We start from the raw sequence: 17258 nt of genomic DNA, 5'->3' as shown, positions 1-17258 counted from the left end.
GGGCGGCGAATCATAAATGCTAACGCGTTCGACGCTCCCAGCTTCGTTTTGTCAACTTCACGATGGCACTCATTTCTTCAAAGGAGTCCGCAGTCGACGATTGGGTGTGCGTTCATTGTCTGGGTTCCGTCTTGGCGTCTTGGCTCGTGGAGTTCTCGGACTGAGCAGGAGCCGGCGTTTCCCCGATTGGCTTCGAGGCGCATTCTCGTCGGGAATTTGAGTCGGGCGGGGAGGAGGTCGGGAAATTTCCGTGAAGTCAGCAATCGTCTGCAGAAGGGAGTTTACATCAGTTGGGAAGGTGGAGTGCTGGTCACAATGGAAGGACTCGCGCAGCACAACCTGCAGATCCTCAAGTGAGGCTAGCGACGCGTATGATTGCCCAAGGTAATCCAGCATGCGGCTGGGAAGTGCTCTGATGTCTCCAGTCTCAAGGTAGTGTCGCAAGCCACTCTTCAGCAGCCCCTGCACCTCAAAATCATCAGAGAGTTCACAGCCAGGAGAGGGCACGGCTTTTGCTGAGGCCAAAAGCCGCGTGTCGAGCTCCTCATCACCAGCGCTGGATAGGCACTTCCGTGTCTGTCTGAACAGCTTGGCTTGCTCTTCCAGCCAACCACCCTGCGCCTGGATCAACGTGTTTTCACTAGAGGCTCTGACGCCGGCGATTCCCTTTTGGAGCGCCTCGCCAGCCTCATTGGTGGCCTTTGCGTGGTCTTTGATACCTTCACAAGTGTGGAGGTGAGCGGTACCAAGGGCGTCTCCCAGCGCGGAGAACGCCGTGTACTGTCCATCCAACACAAACTCTGCCAGCTGTGTGACTGAGGCCAGCAGCTGCCCGCTGGTTTCAGCCTCAGCTGAAACCACTGAATCTCTCAGTTCCAAGGTTCGCGCGGCAGATGCATCGACCGCGTGGGTCATTCCCTGCAAGGCGGTGTCTACGTCGGCCAGCAGCTTAGCACTCGACTTCTCGACCTTGCGGGTCATGGTTTCCACACGAGCCGTGGCCTCCTCGACTACCTCAGCTCCTCGGCTAACAGCGGCATGGTCCATGCTAAGCACGGCTTCAACGCTCTCAGTATAGCGAAGGATATGACTCGAGAGAGCTCGCGACGCGGCCAACTGCAAAGCCTCTTGCTCCTCTGAAAACCGCGCAAGTTCGATTAGCAACTCCTGCGTCTTCGTCTGCAGACGTTGCGACATGGATCGTTGAAGATTGTTGACCCCAGTTTCAAGTGCAACCTTCAAGTCCGCCAGCATCTCCACTTGTCGAGGACGGGTGGCCATCAGCGACATCATCGTCTTGTGCAACTGGAGCATCCCGTCAGATTGTCCGTAAAGGTCGGCCTCACACGTCAATACCCACTCGCGAATAGCGTCGTCTATGTCAGCTCGACTGATAGAGCCGACAGCGCCCTCCAGCTCTTCCTGAGCGCCGATCACCTGTTGTTTGATGTTGTCGGTCCTGTTTGCCAGGGCAGACTGCAACTCTGAGATCGTCTCGCTGGTCTTCGCATTGACACTGTCGTTGAACCCCAATAACTCCCTCTTCAAGACTGTGGCGACTTTCTCTTTGCCTGAAACCACCTGCCCCAGCAACGAGGTCAGGCCACCACTGATCTGCTCGCGCGACTGAGCGCACTCATCACACAGGCTTGAGGTGTCCGCTACCAGACCTTGAAGACCCGACTGAATGCCGATAAACTTCCGCTGTCCGTCTCCATTCTCTGTGCTGAAGACAGCCTCCAGCTGCTCCCACAGGCTCTCCTTGGACCTCCGGTCTCGATCAAGTGCTTCCCGGTTTTCCAGAACGTCGTGGCAGACACCGGCACACTTTGCCAACACTTCGGAGGTCGATGACAGAGCTGATAGATTTTGAGTACATACATCTTTAGAGTTACTCAGTAACCCGGACACCAACAGGTGATTCTGCGTCACAACCTCCGGAAACGCTCACCCGTTGCAGCACCTCCAGCCGTGCGTCCCGCTGCACCAACCCCTCACGCGCCTGTCCCAGCTGGCGGGACGTCTCCTCTGCGTCTCGCTCACACTTCTCCAGGAGCGTCTTCATGGCGGTGGCCTCCGACATCGCTTGCTCCAAGGCAGCTGTCCGCGCAGTCACCTCCGCCTGCAACGAGCCTATCTCGGATCCTTGCCCTGTGAGTTTGGATTCCAACTCGCTGAACGACACGTAGGGCAGATACACTCCTTCCTTCTTACGAGTTGCGTCCAGCTCCAGTCTCAACCTGTCGATCTCTTCATTGAGGGTCTGAATTAGCACTCGCTTGCTCAGGCGCTGGTTGACCTCGGGCTTATTCCTGATGTTCTTCGCTCTGAAGGCGTAGTCCAACGTAGACAATGTTTCATCAAGGCAGGCCAATGAAGGGCCTATCGTGGCGATGATGCATGTTTTCGTCCGGCCTCCCAGGCTGTCCTGCAACAGCCGTGTTAACTTGGAGTCGCGGTAGGGGACATATGTTGCGTGATCCACCAGGGAGTTTATCACCCGACCTAGAGTCAGAAGGCTCTGGTTGATCATTCCAGCTTCCTTCGCTCGGTCTTTGAAAGCGCTGCTACCGCTTCGTTGAACGTTCTCCGACCCGGCAAGGTCCACGAGGTTCAACTTTCCAATTTTGATTACATCGTCAGTCTCCATACCTCCTTCCTTGAGGTGCACAGTGATGGTGAATATTGAATGACTCCGAGATGAATTCTGGTTCAACAGTGTCTCCGCTGTGCGACGTTTGCTGACGGCGGTGTTTATGATACCGAAGATGTCATCCAGGCTCTTCACTGCGCGCCACTCGAGTCGGTCAACTGCCATACCCTTGCCTCGAGACATCCCATCGTCGTAGATTCTTAGGGAGTGCTTCTCCCCCGATGCCAACAGGTCTATCAACTCCTCATTGTAGATTTCAAGGTAGCTAACCAACACGCTCCACTCACTAGTGCGCTCGTTCAACGCGTGGAAAATCATACGCGCGCTGCGGGGGATCACTCCAGCGCCCGGGGGCAAGCCATCATAAGGCTCCGACGCGGAGAGCTCCCCTTCCATAGTGTACGTCTTCCCCGTCCCCGTCTGACCGTAGGCGAATATCGTACAGTTGAAGCCTTGCAAGCACTCGTCGACGATGCTGCTCATGTGTCGGTCGAAGAGCTCCTTTTGAGTAGTAAATTGGCTGCAACTCCCGTCAAATACGTAATGCTTCGTTGAGTAGTCACCCTTGACTCGTCCGACGCCTGACTGTACTACCACCTCCCGAGTCGATGGGTTCACTTGCACCGGCACGAGGCCTGTCTCGTGCGACGCTGGAGGGCGAAGTCGGACGATGACCTTCACGTTTACGCCCTCCTCATCTGAGTCACGTCCAGTCATCGAGCTCACCGTCGTGTTCCTGTTTGACGCGCTTTACGCGTTTGCCTCGTTGTGCCTTGCTCTGAGCCGAGGAATGAGACGCGGACATTTAAATTACGCCGGAAAAAAACTCAAGAATCGCCGATTAATGTTGGGTGGAATGCACTCTCGACCGCTAAAGCAGGACGACCTTTTTAACTCCGCCCTCGTCCACCTTCCAGGCGTCACCGTGCTGGTGGATGTCCCTCTCGAAGCGTCAGGCGTGGGATTGAAGCTGGCAGATGTGCCCGAAGCTGACGTGGTACTCCTTACGTGCCCATTGGGTGTAGTGGGTCTGATGCTACTGGAGCAAAACCGGTCTCTGGAGGCGGTTAAGGTCCTGGTCACACGGAACATTTTTAGTAGGGGGTTGGAACTGGCCTGCCAACTGGTTGATGTCAAAGTTCTTCCTCCGCCAACATTTAAGTGGTTTGAAACCACTGAAGATCTTCCTTTACTTCTTGAGTCCATCCCTCGATCCTTGAGCTGGCAGAGCCACCAACTGAAAGAAGGCATTCAGAACAGAATCCAGAAAACGAAGGAGGAATTACTACCCCTTTTTCGCGCTCACGGTGAGATTCCACCAGTGGGTGAAGAAGGGGAGTGCATCCTGACGGATGACATCACCGTGCCGCTGACCTGCGCCCACACAACTCCGTCTCCCGCCGCTGCTGTGCGCCCAGAGTTCACTGGCGCCGACTCAGTGCTTCAGTGGGGGTACCTCCACGACATCGCTGAGTCTCTGCTGAGTACGCCGCTCTCACACCTCTCGTTGATGTCGCCGTGGGAGTCGACTACCCATACCGTTCCCTGCGCTTCATACCACCCCCCAGTGGTAAGGTTTACTGCCCTTCCTTCAGGTACCGGGTCTACATTGTGGACTGTAGATGGGGCTCCCCTTCTGCCATTTGTGGAGCACGACCACGAACCCTTCCTGACGATTCATCCTGCCAACCATATGCATGCTCCACAAGGGATATGGGCACCCGTCCTCTCCGAGTCAGGATTTCTAGAGACGGCGGTTCCACGGGTTGTCAAGTCAACTCCCTTCCTTTCTGACGGTCCTCGCCTAGTGGTCACGTGGTGTCCAGTCGAATTTTTGTGTCAGTTCCTTGAACCTACTGAAATCCGCAAACAGGAAAGCCTGAAGATTTTTGTTTGGGCCCCACACCATCACGGTTCCCACTTCCCGCCTCGCGGGCTCGAGAGTTACGTCCATCCGGATATTGCGCAACAAATGGTTAGCAACTCCTACACTCCTGACGTGGATGTCTGTTTTGTGGAGGCACTACCCGAAATCGAAACAGGTCAATGGATTGTGGTCTCGCCAGAGGTTTACGTCAGGTCAGCGACGCTTAAGAGCCGTCCAGCGCAGTTTGTGTCTTTTTCATGGGACACCGTTGTATGGGAAGGCCTCAGTCGCCTACAGGGAATCTCGTTCAAGTTGGTCTCCCTCGGGGATTGTGCGACCTGCCAACCAATCATCGCCGTTCCACCAATCATAGTGTACCAAGGCCCCGAGACCGCTCAGCCAGTGATGGGCTTCGCACCTGACTGGTCGCGCACAGATCTTTCCTTCCCTTTCGTCCCTAGCGCTCTTTCTGAGTGCCACCACTAGAAATCGAAATCCAGGTCATCGTCATAGTCAATCTCGGCGGCGATCGATGCCTTCGGTGCTCCCGATCCAATGTGCTGACCGACATCTGAAAACCTGGGGTTCAATGCAGCTTCAGCAGACTCCACTTTCATCTTGTCGCTTGAGTCACTCAGGCTGACATCCAACTGCTCCGGAGAGGCCTCTGCTTCCGGCTTCGTCTGTTCGACTGTATCGTCGGCGCAGGACGCCCATCTGTGTAAACCGCCCAGCCGCCTCACGAGTCCCCCCAACTGACCTTGACCGTGAGGGGCACCTGCAGTCCAACAGCCTCCCCAGCAGCTTGCATCTCTGCGACCAGCGTTGTGCAGACTTCTTCACGTCGTTCCGTTGGACATTCTACAACTATCTCGTCGTGTACGGACAGAAGCATGCGCCCCCCTAGCCGTTGCAGAGAGCCCTCCACTCTAAGCATAGCCACCTTCATCAGGTCCGCGGCTGAACCCTGCACCTTAGAGTTGACGGCCTGTCTCTCGGCCTCAGCTCGGTCCCGACCGTGCAATGACTGGAGACCCTCGAGATACCTTGTTCGGCCCAGTAACGTTCGAGTGAAGCCTGCTTTTCGAGCTACCGTTACCGTCTCCGATGTGAATAACGCTATCTCTGGGAACGATCGCAGAATCTCGGACTTGAACGTCTTCGCCTCCTCCAGCGACCCCCCCAACTGCTCCCTGAGCGTCTGCGAGCCAGCACCGTAAAGCAGCGCTAAGCACGTGACTTTCGTGCGGGCTCGCATGGCTGCGGTGACGTTCTCTGGAGGGCATCGAAACGCTCGACTCGCCATGGCTGTGTACAGGTCCGAGGTCTCCACAGCCTGTCGCAGGGGGCCAGGTCGGCAGAAATGTGCCAGAATACGCACTTCCACTTGACAGTAGTCGGCTGCCACAACGCACCACTCCGCACAACTCGCGACGACTGCTTGTCGCATGGAAATGGTGCCCACGGACAGGGCAACAGCCTTCGGCAAGGTTTGCATGTTGGGGTTGGAGCAAGAGAGACGCCCCGTAAGGACGGACGTCTGGTTCCAGCTGGGGTATATACGTGCCTTCTCGCTCATGACGTCGCTTGCTAGTGGCACCACGCCGTTGAGGTAGCTCGTTAGAATCTTAGCGCACTGCCGGTAGTCAACGATCATGTCCACTACAGGGTGGTGCAGGTGACCCAGTTCCGCAGTTGACCGATGGGCTGTCTTCAAGTGAGTCGCTCCCTTCTTGGGCTGGAGGTTAAGCACGTCATAAATCAAATGGGCTACTTGCTGAGGCGACGCCAAGTTGATGTTTCGAAGGCCAGTGGCGTCGCGAACGGCACAGGATAGCGTGTCCATGCGCTCTCCCAAGGCCTGCCGAAACCGACAGTTGATTTGGCTGTCAAAGGGGACACCGATGGCCTCCATTCGTGAAAGGACCAAGCAGATAGGAAGCTCCACGTTGGAATATACATTTTGAAGATCCCCGTTGGTCCTTAAGCGTGCATTGAGTGCTCGGCATAGGTCGACTGCCAACACCAAATCGTCGTGAGCAGACAACCAAGGCACCTCAGCCGCACGGGACCTCTCGGGCAGGTTCCAGGCCTGAGCCAAGAAATCCAACGAAAACCTCTTCACGTCAATGATGTCGGGTCGTAAAAGCCACGACATCAAAACAGGATCCAGAATCGGCCATGGTGCCAACTTCACGATGCGAGACGGACTAGAATCCGGCTGCCTCCTCAAAACAGGCACCAAGAACTCCTTAAGGTTCGGCACTACAATCGCCTTGGGCCGCATGTCCAGTAGGTCGAACAGGGGCTCGGTGGTCTCGGCCCGCACAAAGTGGCATTCGGCATGATCTACGACTAGAACCGCCAGCCCAAAGGGCTCTGGAAACCTGTCTGTCAGAGCAGACTCCGCCGTGATTTTGGTCTTGGACGGCCGCAGTGAGGTCGAAAGATCCGTAAAGAGCCATGCCAGCGCTACGGTTTGTCCTTCCACGCTAAGCGCGTTCTCTGGGCTCCTCAACCGCGACCACACAGCCTCTACTCCTAGTGAAGTGCGGCGTCTTTTTGCCGGTCGACCCGTAGAAGCCGGTCGACCCGTAGAAGCCGGCTCTCTGAACATCGCCAAGAACGTTGGTGAAGGTGACTTGCCTCCTGAGACCCCTCGGCCTTGGCTTTTAGTCGGCGGAATTGCCGGGCTCGCAGGTGTCTTTGATTTGTGTTCCTCTCGATTCTCCGGAGAGCCACCAGTCAGCACCAATTGCTGCAGGAGGCGCCGAACTTGACGACCTCGCGGAGTGAGGGTCTCTTCAAATGAAGGAGGTTGTTTGAAAAATTGTCGACTCATTTTGTAATTCCCGTAGCTAAACGTACGTGTACACTCAACTCAAACCTCTTCCGTCACAGCCGGCTCGAACACGAGATCCAGAGCCTCCTGCAGGCCCTGGTGGTTGAGCGCGGATACGAATATCACCTTCATGCTCTTGTCGGTGTTGTGAACTCGCAGCAAGACCTCCCATTCCTCTGGGCGCGCAGCTTTGCTGTCAATTTTGTTGAGAAGAACGATGACGGAGAGCCAGGCGTAGAGCCGCTGCAGCTGAGAGAGGTCAGAGCGTACATCCTCAACCTGGCTGAGGTCACGCGCGTCTACCACAAAAAACGCGGCGCAGAAGTCCTTTATAACCCGCTTCACCCCTTGCCGCTCAGGTGGCATCTCCGTGATCTCCAACGTCGCCAGTCGATTTCCAGGAGTCTTCACATCGAATCGCTCTACTCGCTCGACTAACGTAGGTGCAACCTCTATGAAGCTTCGGAGCTTCCAGGCCATAATCAGAGATGTCTTCCCAGACTTTGGTCGGCCAGCCATGAGAACCTTGTAGAGCGGTACAAGCGCCCTCGTCGGCCACAGCCTCTGAAACCACGCCCAAAGCAGCCTGCAGAACCAGATAATACGCGCCACCGACAATCTCAGCTGCGACACTACCGGTCGTAGGAGACGCATGCACGTATTTAATGCCCTTTGAGAGGTTGAACTCAGTGCGACGGCGGCTTCTCGCACCGCCGCCGACACCGAAGGTCAGTCTACCAGTATTAACCAAGCCGACATCAGAGGTGCTGCCTTCAGCCTTAGCGAGCTTCGTCGCCTGGTGGGACGTTTCTATCATGCGAACGCAGCACGCGGCATGCGTCTCGCTACGGCAAGCTCGGTCTAGGAGCAAGCATCCTTTGTGTGGAGTGTCTCGTTTGCAGGCTGGAGTCCGTGGAGTGCTTGGACCTCGCGAAGTCTGAAATCGTGGCAGAGTTTATCGCGTTGGTAACGCAAACCGATACAGCACCTGGAATTCTTTGCGGATGGATTTTGAAGACACGCTTGGTACAAGCGTGCCTGGCATTGCCCACCTCCTCTCCCACGTCATTCTCATGCGCCAAGCGGCTGCTTCGGCTGCTGTTGGAGAAGGTTGGCAGTCCGAAATCTCAGGACTTGGCGCAGGTGGTTGAGATGGCCGGCATGCAGATCATCATGGCTCTACTGGAATCTGTGAGGACCTTGGTGTCATGAGATGCAGTGCCTACCTGGCCGGGTCGGCCCATCCCTGTGGTTGTCCCTCCTCAAGGAGCCGACTTGCTCGAAGATTCTAATGACCAACAAGCAGAAGTGCGCGGAGGGCCTGCTACAGGTCGCCAGCGCCCTACAACCTGACACGCCGACCATATTCGCCTGTGATGTGGCGGGGCTTCTCGAGATCTACCTCACACCAGCATTGGTGTCGCGGCTTCTTGACGTGGCGTGTCGACTGCCTCCAGCGCCTGCAGATCATCTGCTACGTTTGATACCAGAAGCGCTGCAGTCCACGGAAAGAGTGGATATCGGACTTGAGGCCTTGACTGGTCTCTCCCGCCTCGTAAACCGCGCCCTACTTCACAGCGCCAATCTGGGTCTTACCATTGTCCATGCTCTCGCAGAATCGTTGACGTCAGACGACTTTCGGGACATGGAGGAGTCCGCCAACGTAGTGGGTTGGTGTCTGCAGTACGTGCGACCACTGACTCTAGCGCAGTGGGAAGACATGGCGCCCACGGTGGAGAAGCTAGCCTCCATGCTGGCGGTGGTCGAGAGCTGCTGTCCTGGCTTAGGCACCAGACATCTCGCGGATTGGGTCATCCAGGCCGTCTCTTTGGTCGCTGCAGGCAACGGTGTGTCGTCAACAATCTTCTGCAACCTCGACCTCATGCTGGCACTGGTCCCCGAAGATTTTTCCATTCCCTTTGAGAGACAGGTCTTGTGCGACCTTTGTGAGCAAGCGTGGACGGCTGGCGAGATCCAGGAACGGCTGGTGGCACTTGTTCTTCGACACGCCGTTTGTACGTCTGCAGAAGTGCTTCAGGTTCTGCACCTGCTCCGAGATTTGGGTTGCGCGGACACAACTTTGATCTTGAGGTGTGCTGCCTGCCTGCAAACTGCCAACGTGGAGGCCCTTCAGACGCTGCTTGAAACCAGCGGCTCACTGACTCCTGTGGACGCGGGACGCGTAGTTCAGCGCGTCGTTCAACAGCTGCCGGATGATATCACGTTCTCCCCGTCCCAGGTCGCTTTGATTTGGCGAGGGCTCGTACATGCTGACGGGGCTACCCGCACTGCATGGATTGGGAGGGAGTTGGGCAGAGAGCTCCTGTCTGGCGAGGAATGGGCGCTGACCAGAGAAGGATTCTGGCAAGCGGTGCTTTATCCATGGTCGTCGGCCATGTTGAATTACCTGGCCTGCCAATTGCTTCTGGATTCTAGTTACGGCCAGCCGCTGGACCGGCCTGAGGTCCTTGACGCCATCCGCCTCTTGCCGTGGACCTGGCAGCGCTGTGGTCCTCATCTAAACGGTTCCCCGACGGTTCTTCACCGGCAGCCATTCGTTTTGCTGCTGCTTCCACGCCTTTTGACCGTCGATGTTGCCCTCTGCATCGACTGGGCCCTGGGGACCTTTCAGGCTCCGGTGGACCTTCCAGATCCAGAATTCTCTATGAGTGCGGAGCTGCTCGCGCTCTGGAGGGAACGAGTGCCAATAGTGCACCCATCGGTGGTTTGGTTCGATTTGGCTGTGACTGGTGTGGTGATAGACGGTCGTGTGCCTTCTCTGGCTGTGGCGCCGCCAATACCATCTGGCATGCATCAACAGGACTTTACGTGTATCAAGCAGAGCTACTACAAATTGGAACTCCATTGTCATCAGTTGGCTGCCAAATCCAGCGACTACCTTCGAGACAAGGATCTGAACGAGGCTGAAGCCCTCCTCCAGACATTTCACACAGCAGTGCCCAGCAGTCCTTGCGACGCAAATGGCCCTCTTCACCGCTTCCGTATGCTGAAAGGCTTGAAGGACGATCCAAAACATGATGCTGTCGCTGCAGTGAGTCGAGTACTGCGGCAGCAGCTAGAGAGCGGGACTGAACTCCTTCTCCCGTTCATTTCGGGCTTCATCGAGATAGTTTGGGAGAGGAGTGTGTCGCTGGTATCGAGGCAGGCGTTCCAACACTTCATCTCGCGGTGCCCCGATTCCTCCCAGTACCGAAGAGTCCTCGCTATCTCTAAAGCGTTGAACTCGGACATCAGTCTGCCGGACCAAGTGAAAAACAGCATTCTCTCTACAGAATGTCGGCTCGATACCGCCCTGCTGGTCCTCCTTGCAGACGACGACTGGAATCCGCCATATGACGAGCTCCAACGGCGAACGACCTCCCTTCTGAATGACTGCGCCGTAGCGATTGCAGCTGACCGCGTGGAAGACCGCAGCTTTCTCCTTCTGGCTGCCCTCTTCGCTGGGAGCCAAAGTCCGATCCTACAGCTCCGCCTCAACGCATGCCACGCGGGTGTCCTGATACCCCATCTCACCGGCCATCTGCAATCGCCTGCAGTGCTACTATTTCTCATCGCCGTCCTCGGAGCCAAGTGTCCTTGGCTGCCGATGGCCGAGCTCAAGTCTCAAACAGCTCCCTCCTTGCTTCGAGTTGCGCAGGACGTGCCATCTGTAAAAAAGCTCGCGGTCTGTTGCCTACGTCGGTTGCTGGAGGCGATTGCAGATGAAACGCCACTCTTAGTGTACAGACTTTTCGTGGACAGTGCAGACGACTCTGACCAGGATGACCTGCACGTTGAGGAGTTCGTCACTCAACTGTGCTATCGGATTTTGAAGAATCGTCTTGCCATCAGATGTGAATGATGTGCTCTGCGACGTGTTGTATGAGCAAGAAGGTGTTAAAATCATTTATTCGCGACATGCTCCTCTTAAGCCCCCGTTACTACGTGGAATCGGGCCTCTACCTGACTCTAGTCAGCCTGGTCGTGATCTTTTCGGCAACAATCATTGCCAAGGGGCTAGCAGTCACAAGAGACGACCGGCATAGGAACCAATTCTCGGTGCTGGGATGGAGAATTTCTTTGCCATACACGACGACCGAGGGGCCGAAACAGGTGTCGCTGCTGACAACTATCCTTCGGCCCCTGCTGTTGTCCCTGGCCATCCTGTCCGAAACTGTTCAAGCTTTTCTGCTTAAGATACGGGTTTTTTTCTTTTCCATCGGCTACGTACTCTTTTCCTTTGAGCAGCAATCTCTTCAGACCACCATAGACGCTCAGCAGCAAGAGGACCTCAAGGACTTTGAATTGGTCGAAACACGAACAATCTACTTCATTCGTCACGCTGAGTCGGTTTGGAATGCAGCCTTCAACCGACCAGGGTTCCTAGGTCGAATAGCTCGCACCTTCTTCCTCTGTGTTGGCGAGCTGATGCTCTCCTGCCAGAACGACAGCGTCATAGTGGATTCTCCCTTGTCGACTCTCGGAATTACGCAGGCGCAAAAGCTGAACCAGTGGGTACAAACCGGTGGGAAAATCGGCTCCAGCAACCCACCTAGGACTGTCTCACAAGCCATCAAAGTTCTGCAGGGCGAAGTCGACTGCCGCCTGGTCTGCTCGAATCTCAGGCGGGCAATGTCCACTCTTCTGATCTGCATGCAGCCAGCCATAAACCACTGCTACAAGAAGGTTTTCATGGTGTCTGACTTGCAGGAGATCACCCGAAACCCTGATGGCCTCTCCCTATCCAACGCCAAGACAGTCCACGAACCCTCCTTCTTCGAGCGAAGCCTGCCTGTTCTGAACATGACGTCAATGTACAACACGAGCCTCGACCCGGCGTTCAATCATGGGAACAAGAGTATCGTCTCCAACGCCGCAGATCGCCTGATGAATTTCGCAGAGTGGCTGTTCAGTTCTTGTGACGAGTCCGGCAAAGTACCCATAGTGGTCGCTGGACACTCCATGGTGTTTATGCGATTCTTCCAGATGTTCGTCCGTGGTGAGCATGTGGCTACGAAGTCCAAGATCGTCAACTGCGGGGTTATTCGATTCGAATTCCGGAAGTATGCGAACGCTTCAGGGAGAGTTGTCTACGACGTCGAGAAGAACAGCATCGAGAGCATCTATGGGTCTTTCGTAGACAGCAAGTGAAGTTTTTTATCCCCACCGAAATGACTGCTGAAAAATCCACAAAACTCTTGCTATGCTGTTGGTCCTCGCAGGTGAGTCAGATCTTCGGCCAGTCACTCAGGGCTCATCGCCGCAACCGTAGCGTTCGTGAATCCAATGAAGCACGACTTCTTCCCGGTGACGACTGGGAATTTCGACGCCACCATAGGGCGGTTTCGTCACTCCTACGTTAGCGTCGTCCTCATGTACGACGAGGAGGATGAGGACTATTTAAACGGCACCTACCAGCAGGCGGCTTCGGCGATGAAGGGCATGGCGAAATTCGGCGCTGTAGACTGCAGAACTGACAGAATCTTTTGCTCTGGAAAGAAGACTGAGGGGCCTACGCTGCTGGTGTATCCCCCTAATCCTGCACCTGAACGCGTTCTAAAAACCAACAGCCGGGATGCAATTGAAAAGGCGGTGATGAAGTCCATTCCGAAGACCAATGTCAGCGTTCTAGCGCCTGCAACCTTTGACAAGCTGATCAAGGAAGGTGTCGGCGTTCCCAAGGTCTTTATTCTATCCGAGGCCGATAAACCTGCAGGTCTCTTCCACGCTGTTGCCAATGCTTTGGCGGATCGAATGACTTTCGTGTTCGTCCCCGTGAAGCAGGACGGCATGAGTGTCATCGCTGACCGCCTCAAGGTCACTAAGTTTCCGAAGTTGGTGCTGGTCAAGTCTAACGATCCTCGACGTCTCGTACCGGACTACTACTCCTCCAAGATCACATTTGGGGAGGTTTTCGAATGGCTGAACATCAGAGCGGAAACTTTCGTGAAGGGAGGCGGGTTCTCTGGAGACGCCAAGGAGGCCGCGCCTAAACCCTGGCTCATGGAAGCCGTGCCCGAACTATCGAAGCTGAGTGCCCAAGACGTCTGCCTAAAGAAAGGCCTCTGCGTCATATACTTATCCAAAGGACCCATCCCCAAGCCAACCCTGGAAATGCTCACACAGCTCAGCGACGAGCATCAGGACGGCAAGTTCTCATTCATGTGGCTCGATTTGAGTCTGCATGAGGCATGGGAAGGCTTCTTTCCAGGAGCCGATGCAGCCTCAGTTGTGGTATTCAACCACAAAAAACGATTCAGATTCATCGGACCGATTGACGCGACGGATACCAGCGTTCGCCAAAATCTGGAGCGCATTCTCAACGGAGACGCCAAGTACACGCGCATGGCTAAGCAAACTGCAGTGCCTGCATTCGCCAAGAAACCTGAGACCTCGAGGTCTGATCTGTGAAGTGAGCTGCGTGTCAGTGGGACATTTGGTCTATTTCTGCCCTATGCCATGCCTGTCTCTCGCAAAAACCTCGTAGACCGGCTGCGATGGCCCTGTCAGGCCATCACCGCCGTCGCCCTCGGCTCAATAATGTGTGCCTGTCTCCCCGAAGTCGACTCTTCTTGGCTTCTGGTGGCAAGCGCCGTGCAGTGCATCGAGCCGACAACTGGGCAGTCCATTTTCAAGAGCATTGGTCGTGCACTCGGAGCCTGTGTGGGAGGTGCATTGGGCCTGGGGGTATTCTATCTCGTAACGTGGAACATGACGATCGATCTTAACACCTTTCTGGGCACATTCCTCATATGGTTCGGTGCCGTCGGCCTCACTGTAGCGTTGTCCGTTCTCCGACTCTACATCAAAGACTACACCTATGTAGCTTCCTACGGTGTGGCCACAGGCTGCACCGTAATTTTCGGCGCCTGGTCGGATATCAACTATGGCCGATCTGACCGTGTTAACCGGCGCGGATTTGTAAGGATGGTGTTCATCACCTTGGGAGTTGTCCTGGCCACCTTTGTATCCGTATGTATCTTGCCGAACCGCGCTCGACCGCGAATTGTTCTGGGCGTCGCAGACGTCATGCGGGGATTTGCTGAGGTTCTCGCACCGTTGATGGTTGTTGAGCAGCACGTTACCATGCATGAGCTACCGGCAGTAGAGGACGCCAAGGCGCATATTGACGAGACACAGGAGTACAGCGTTCGCCTTCAGTCTGCCGGGGACAAGCTTAAGAGGTTGGAAGGTCTCATGACTGCTGCTCGCCATGAACTTAGTTGCCAGACCAAGACAAAGTTCGATCGCAGCCAGATGAAGCTGGTCACGAGGTCCATCCGTACTGTTCACTACCAGCTCTCTGCCCTGTGTTTTTCCATTCTGAGGGATCTGGAGAAGGCGCAGCTTGAGTCTCCAGCGATAATGTTTACGCATCATCGAGTCTCCATGAATGAATCGCATTCCCAGGTGACGAATGCGGTGTCAAACATCGTAGCCACCCTGGAACTCATGGCGCAGGCGCTTGAGGACCGCCTCCCCATGGACCCCATTTTCGCTCAACTCGGCTTCGTGGACATGAGTATCGGTTCGTTATCACACCTAAATCTCGAACGCCACGTGCTGCTGTCGAAGACAGTGCAATGGTGCGCTGACGCCCTGGAGGTTCCTGACGGCTCTACCCTACGCGACACAATGCAGGCTGAAGTCCGAGACGACTCCCGTCTGTGGTCCTTTCTGCAGGATGTGAGCACGTTGCACACGGACGTTGATCGAACTACATTCTGGGAGGGGTTCTTCCGCAGCACACATCACACGTAAGCCACCAGCCTTCCTTCCACGCAGCGGCAATGTAAAGCTCCAGCTGCGGAATCTCCATAGGGCCCTAGTGGACCTCGCCGTCAACCTCAACGCGGTCCTCTGGAATTTTTGAATGACTGGTCCTCCGACAGAGAACGTTTGTATTTCGACGTTCATTCTTGCAGATCTCTTACGAGAAACAACCGCGGACAAATCATAAGCTACCGTTAAGACAATAATACAATGGTCGCTTCTTGCCTGGTGGCTTACGGGTCTGAGACTCCCAGCTCTCAGTCGTGGTCTCTCGAAACGCCTCCGCCTCGTTGAAAGTGGAGCTGCTTCCCATTCCCGTCGACACTGACAGCGTTCTGAGATTCGCGCTGTGCTCACTGACTAAACTTAGGATCCTCGGATGCCAAATCCTAGCAAAAATGTGACACTTGCCGACTCGACACCTGCTGGCAACTCTAGCCATCCTCTCGGTGAACCATGGGGAGTAGATGACGTCTTCGATGGACCAGCGGACCTCAGAATCCGGTTCTGTCAAACCAAGGAAAACCTTCCAAGCATCCCGAGTAAACCCCTTCAGCACGGCACCATTTCGGAGCCCCTCCACCGCCTCAAAAATCTTCTTGGCCGCGTCCAACCCTGAACTGCCTTTTGGGCGACACACGAATTTACCATAAAAAAGGTAAAGCATATTCATTCCGAGGGCGTAGTTATCGATCTTCCTGGAGCAGTCGTGACGTCGGTAGTCAATGATTTCGGGGGGGTTTATCTCTAAGGTACCAGGCCACTCACGCGGGCCATCTCGTAGCTTGGCCTCCTCTTCTGACCACCCGAAGTCACACACCTTCAGCCAACCGTCTGAGGACGCCAGTATGTTGGTGGGCTTCAGGTCTCTGTGTACGATGCCTTGCTCTTGCATAAACAGGATCGCCTGCAACAGCTGTACGAAGTAGTTGAACGCCAACGACAAATCCAACTTCTTTGCTGGCCACAAAGGGCCGTTGGCCACCAGTTCTTGGACTAACAACACCTGCTCTTTATTAACAATGACGGCGTGGAGGCCGACGACGTTCTGGCATTGGCACTTGGCTAGGTTCTCGATCTCAGATATCATCATACTTGTCACCCGAGGGAAGTGGGAATGATTGAACTTGTCAAGTCCCAGAACTTTTCCAGCCTTTAGTTCTCCCTTGTCGCGGATCTTGAATACTTCTGCGTACGTCCCCGACCCCAGGTTGGACGTTTCCTCAAACCGCCCCAGTACCTGAGACTGCGTCCTGTGTACGGGAATGCCATGCACCCGCGATGGCAGCTTCCCGTTGACCTCTTTCATGTGCCTGCGAATGAGAATCGTACGGCTGTCAGCGCGAGGATTCTCCGCGGGTCTTCTCTTCTCAGCGGGGATGCCTGATTTCACCTGCTGCATCGGCACCGCGTGTGCAAATCTGCCGTGGTGCACCGCACCCCGGCCCCATCACGCGTCACGTACCTCGCGTCACGCACCACGCGTCTTTGTCGAAATGAACGGTTCTCAACTTCCAGTCGAGACGCCCTCGAAGTCCTCATTGAACTTCGAGAACACGCAGGTTACGCGTTCCCAGTGCAGTTTTCTCATTGATCCTTCAGGATCTTCTGGTTCGGAATACGCAGGAAGTGTTTCCACAGTATAAAACAGTAGAACGGGAGCACCATGTATTGAATAACTACTACTTGTTGTGAAGATGAATTCGATGTGTGGGTCATGTGCCTGGTATTGTTTTGTTTTGTGCAGTCAAGCATACTAGATGATATCAGATGTGAAGGACACATGCACAGGTCAATGGATAGGTGGAAGACGACGCTGGCTGTTGATCGCGATCGTTGTATGTGCTCTGTGCGTCTGCAAAGTCGGCCACCAACTGATGTCAAGCGCTCCCAACGTTCCCAAGCTCAGTAGTTCCGTGCCATGGAAGGAGTGGTCTGACCGGCTTCCGAGGATGTCGTATGAGGATTTGGAGTGGAGGCAGCCCTTGGGTAGAGTCCCCTTTTACATGTATGATGACGAGGAATGGGACAAGCTGATGAACGTTCCATTTCAGTGCGGCGATAATGAGAAAATCTGCGCCGAGTTCATGTTCCTCCACCATCTCCGCTTCCACCCTTGGCGA

At 55.1% G+C, this 17258-nt stretch overlaps 9 protein-coding genes across 16 annotated transcripts; 5 read left to right on the top strand and 4 right to left on the bottom strand.

The window, feature by feature from the left end:
• Nucleotides 1-69: 69 nt before the first annotated feature.
• On the bottom strand, nt 70-3458 carry KVP17_002858 (uncharacterized protein; the record flags this gene model as incomplete). Of its 2 annotated transcripts, XM_068519552.1 has the most annotated exons (3): nt 70-1923; nt 1952-3351; nt 3380-3458. In XM_068519552.1, 3 exons carry the CDS (start codon nt 3456-3458, stop codon nt 70-72), a joined length of 3333 nt encoding a protein of 1110 aa, XP_068377719.1.
• A 39-nt stretch (nt 3459-3497) lies between these two features.
• Nucleotides 3498-5006, top strand: KVP17_002852 (uncharacterized protein; the record flags this gene model as incomplete). Of its 2 annotated transcripts, none has more annotated exons than XM_068519536.1 (1): nt 3498-5006. In XM_068519536.1, the coding sequence occupies one exon, from the start codon at nt 3498-3500 to the stop codon at nt 5004-5006; it is 1509 nt and encodes a 502-aa protein (XP_068377704.1). The 2 variants fall into 2 exon arrangements, with proteins under 2 accessions (XP_068377704.1, XP_068377705.1); XM_068519537.1 differs by having other exon boundaries at nt 3510-5006.
• Nucleotides 5007-5259: 253 nt separating this feature from the next.
• KVP17_002865 (uncharacterized protein) lies at nt 5260-7362 on the bottom strand (the record flags this gene model as incomplete). 2 transcript variants are annotated; one of them, XM_068519562.1, is made up of 1 exon in its annotated part: nt 5260-7362. In XM_068519562.1, one exon carries the CDS (start codon nt 7360-7362, stop codon nt 5260-5262), a length of 2103 nt encoding a protein of 700 aa, XP_068377729.1. The 2 variants fall into 2 exon arrangements, with proteins under 2 accessions (XP_068377729.1, XP_068377730.1); XM_068519563.1 differs by having other exon boundaries at nt 5260-7137.
• Nucleotides 7363-7401: 39 nt separating this feature from the next.
• Nucleotides 7402-7881, bottom strand: KVP17_002866 (uncharacterized protein; the record flags this gene model as incomplete). The annotated part of the gene is made up of 1 exon (XM_068519564.1): nt 7402-7881. The coding sequence occupies one exon, from the start codon at nt 7879-7881 to the stop codon at nt 7402-7404; it is 480 nt and encodes a 159-aa protein (XP_068377731.1).
• Nucleotides 7882-8027: 146 nt separating this feature from the next.
• KVP17_002837 (uncharacterized protein) lies at nt 8028-11224 on the top strand (the record flags this gene model as incomplete). Of its 2 annotated transcripts, XM_068519506.1 has the most annotated exons (3): nt 8028-8161; nt 8190-8553; nt 8582-11224. In XM_068519506.1, the coding sequence occupies 3 exons, from the start codon at nt 8028-8030 to the stop codon at nt 11222-11224; spliced, it is 3141 nt and encodes a 1046-aa protein (XP_068377676.1). The 2 variants fall into 2 exon arrangements, with proteins under 2 accessions (XP_068377676.1, XP_068377675.1); XM_068519505.1 differs by lacking the exons at nt 8028-8161; nt 8190-8553 and having other exon boundaries at nt 8576-11224.
• Nucleotides 11225-11244: 20 nt separating this feature from the next.
• KVP17_002860 (uncharacterized protein) lies at nt 11245-12513 on the top strand (the record flags this gene model as incomplete). 2 transcript variants are annotated; one of them, XM_068519554.1, is made up of 1 exon in its annotated part: nt 11245-12513. In XM_068519554.1, one exon carries the CDS (start codon nt 11245-11247, stop codon nt 12511-12513), a length of 1269 nt encoding a protein of 422 aa, XP_068377721.1. The 2 variants fall into 2 exon arrangements, with proteins under 2 accessions (XP_068377721.1, XP_068377722.1); XM_068519555.1 differs by having other exon boundaries at nt 11281-12513.
• Nucleotides 12514-12565: 52 nt separating this feature from the next.
• Nucleotides 12566-13773, top strand: KVP17_002861 (uncharacterized protein; the record flags this gene model as incomplete). Of its 2 annotated transcripts, XM_068519556.1 has the most annotated exons (2): nt 12566-12584; nt 12614-13773. In XM_068519556.1, the coding sequence occupies 2 exons, from the start codon at nt 12566-12568 to the stop codon at nt 13771-13773; spliced, it is 1179 nt and encodes a 392-aa protein (XP_068377723.1). The 2 variants fall into 2 exon arrangements, with proteins under 2 accessions (XP_068377723.1, XP_068377724.1); XM_068519557.1 differs by lacking the exon at nt 12566-12584 and having other exon boundaries at nt 12649-13773.
• Nucleotides 13774-13821: 48 nt separating this feature from the next.
• KVP17_002853 (uncharacterized protein) lies at nt 13822-15235 on the top strand (the record flags this gene model as incomplete). Of its 2 annotated transcripts, XM_068519538.1 has the most annotated exons (2): nt 13822-15119; nt 15148-15235. In XM_068519538.1, the coding sequence occupies 2 exons, from the start codon at nt 13822-13824 to the stop codon at nt 15233-15235; spliced, it is 1386 nt and encodes a 461-aa protein (XP_068377706.1). The 2 variants fall into 2 exon arrangements, with proteins under 2 accessions (XP_068377706.1, XP_068377707.1); XM_068519539.1 differs by lacking the exon at nt 15148-15235 and having other exon boundaries at nt 13822-15123.
• Nucleotides 15236-15316: 81 nt separating this feature from the next.
• On the bottom strand, nt 15317-16537 carry KVP17_002849 (uncharacterized protein; the record flags this gene model as incomplete). Its single annotated transcript, XM_068519531.1, has 1 exon — nt 15317-16537. The coding sequence occupies one exon, from the start codon at nt 16535-16537 to the stop codon at nt 15317-15319; it is 1221 nt and encodes a 406-aa protein (XP_068377699.1).
• Nucleotides 16538-17258: the final 721 nt, after the last annotated feature.

The sequence above is a fragment of a genome (assembly GCF_019968985.1).
Source record: "MAG: Porospora cf. gigantea B chromosome Unknown PgB_NODE_17_length_75588_cov_121.691, whole genome shotgun sequence".
NCBI classification, from domain to species: domain Eukaryota; phylum Apicomplexa; class Conoidasida; order Eugregarinorida; family Porosporidae; genus Porospora; species Porospora cf. gigantea B.
The sequence above is the reverse complement of the archived record's forward strand: the minus strand, read 5'-3'. Positions and strand labels throughout refer to the sequence as shown.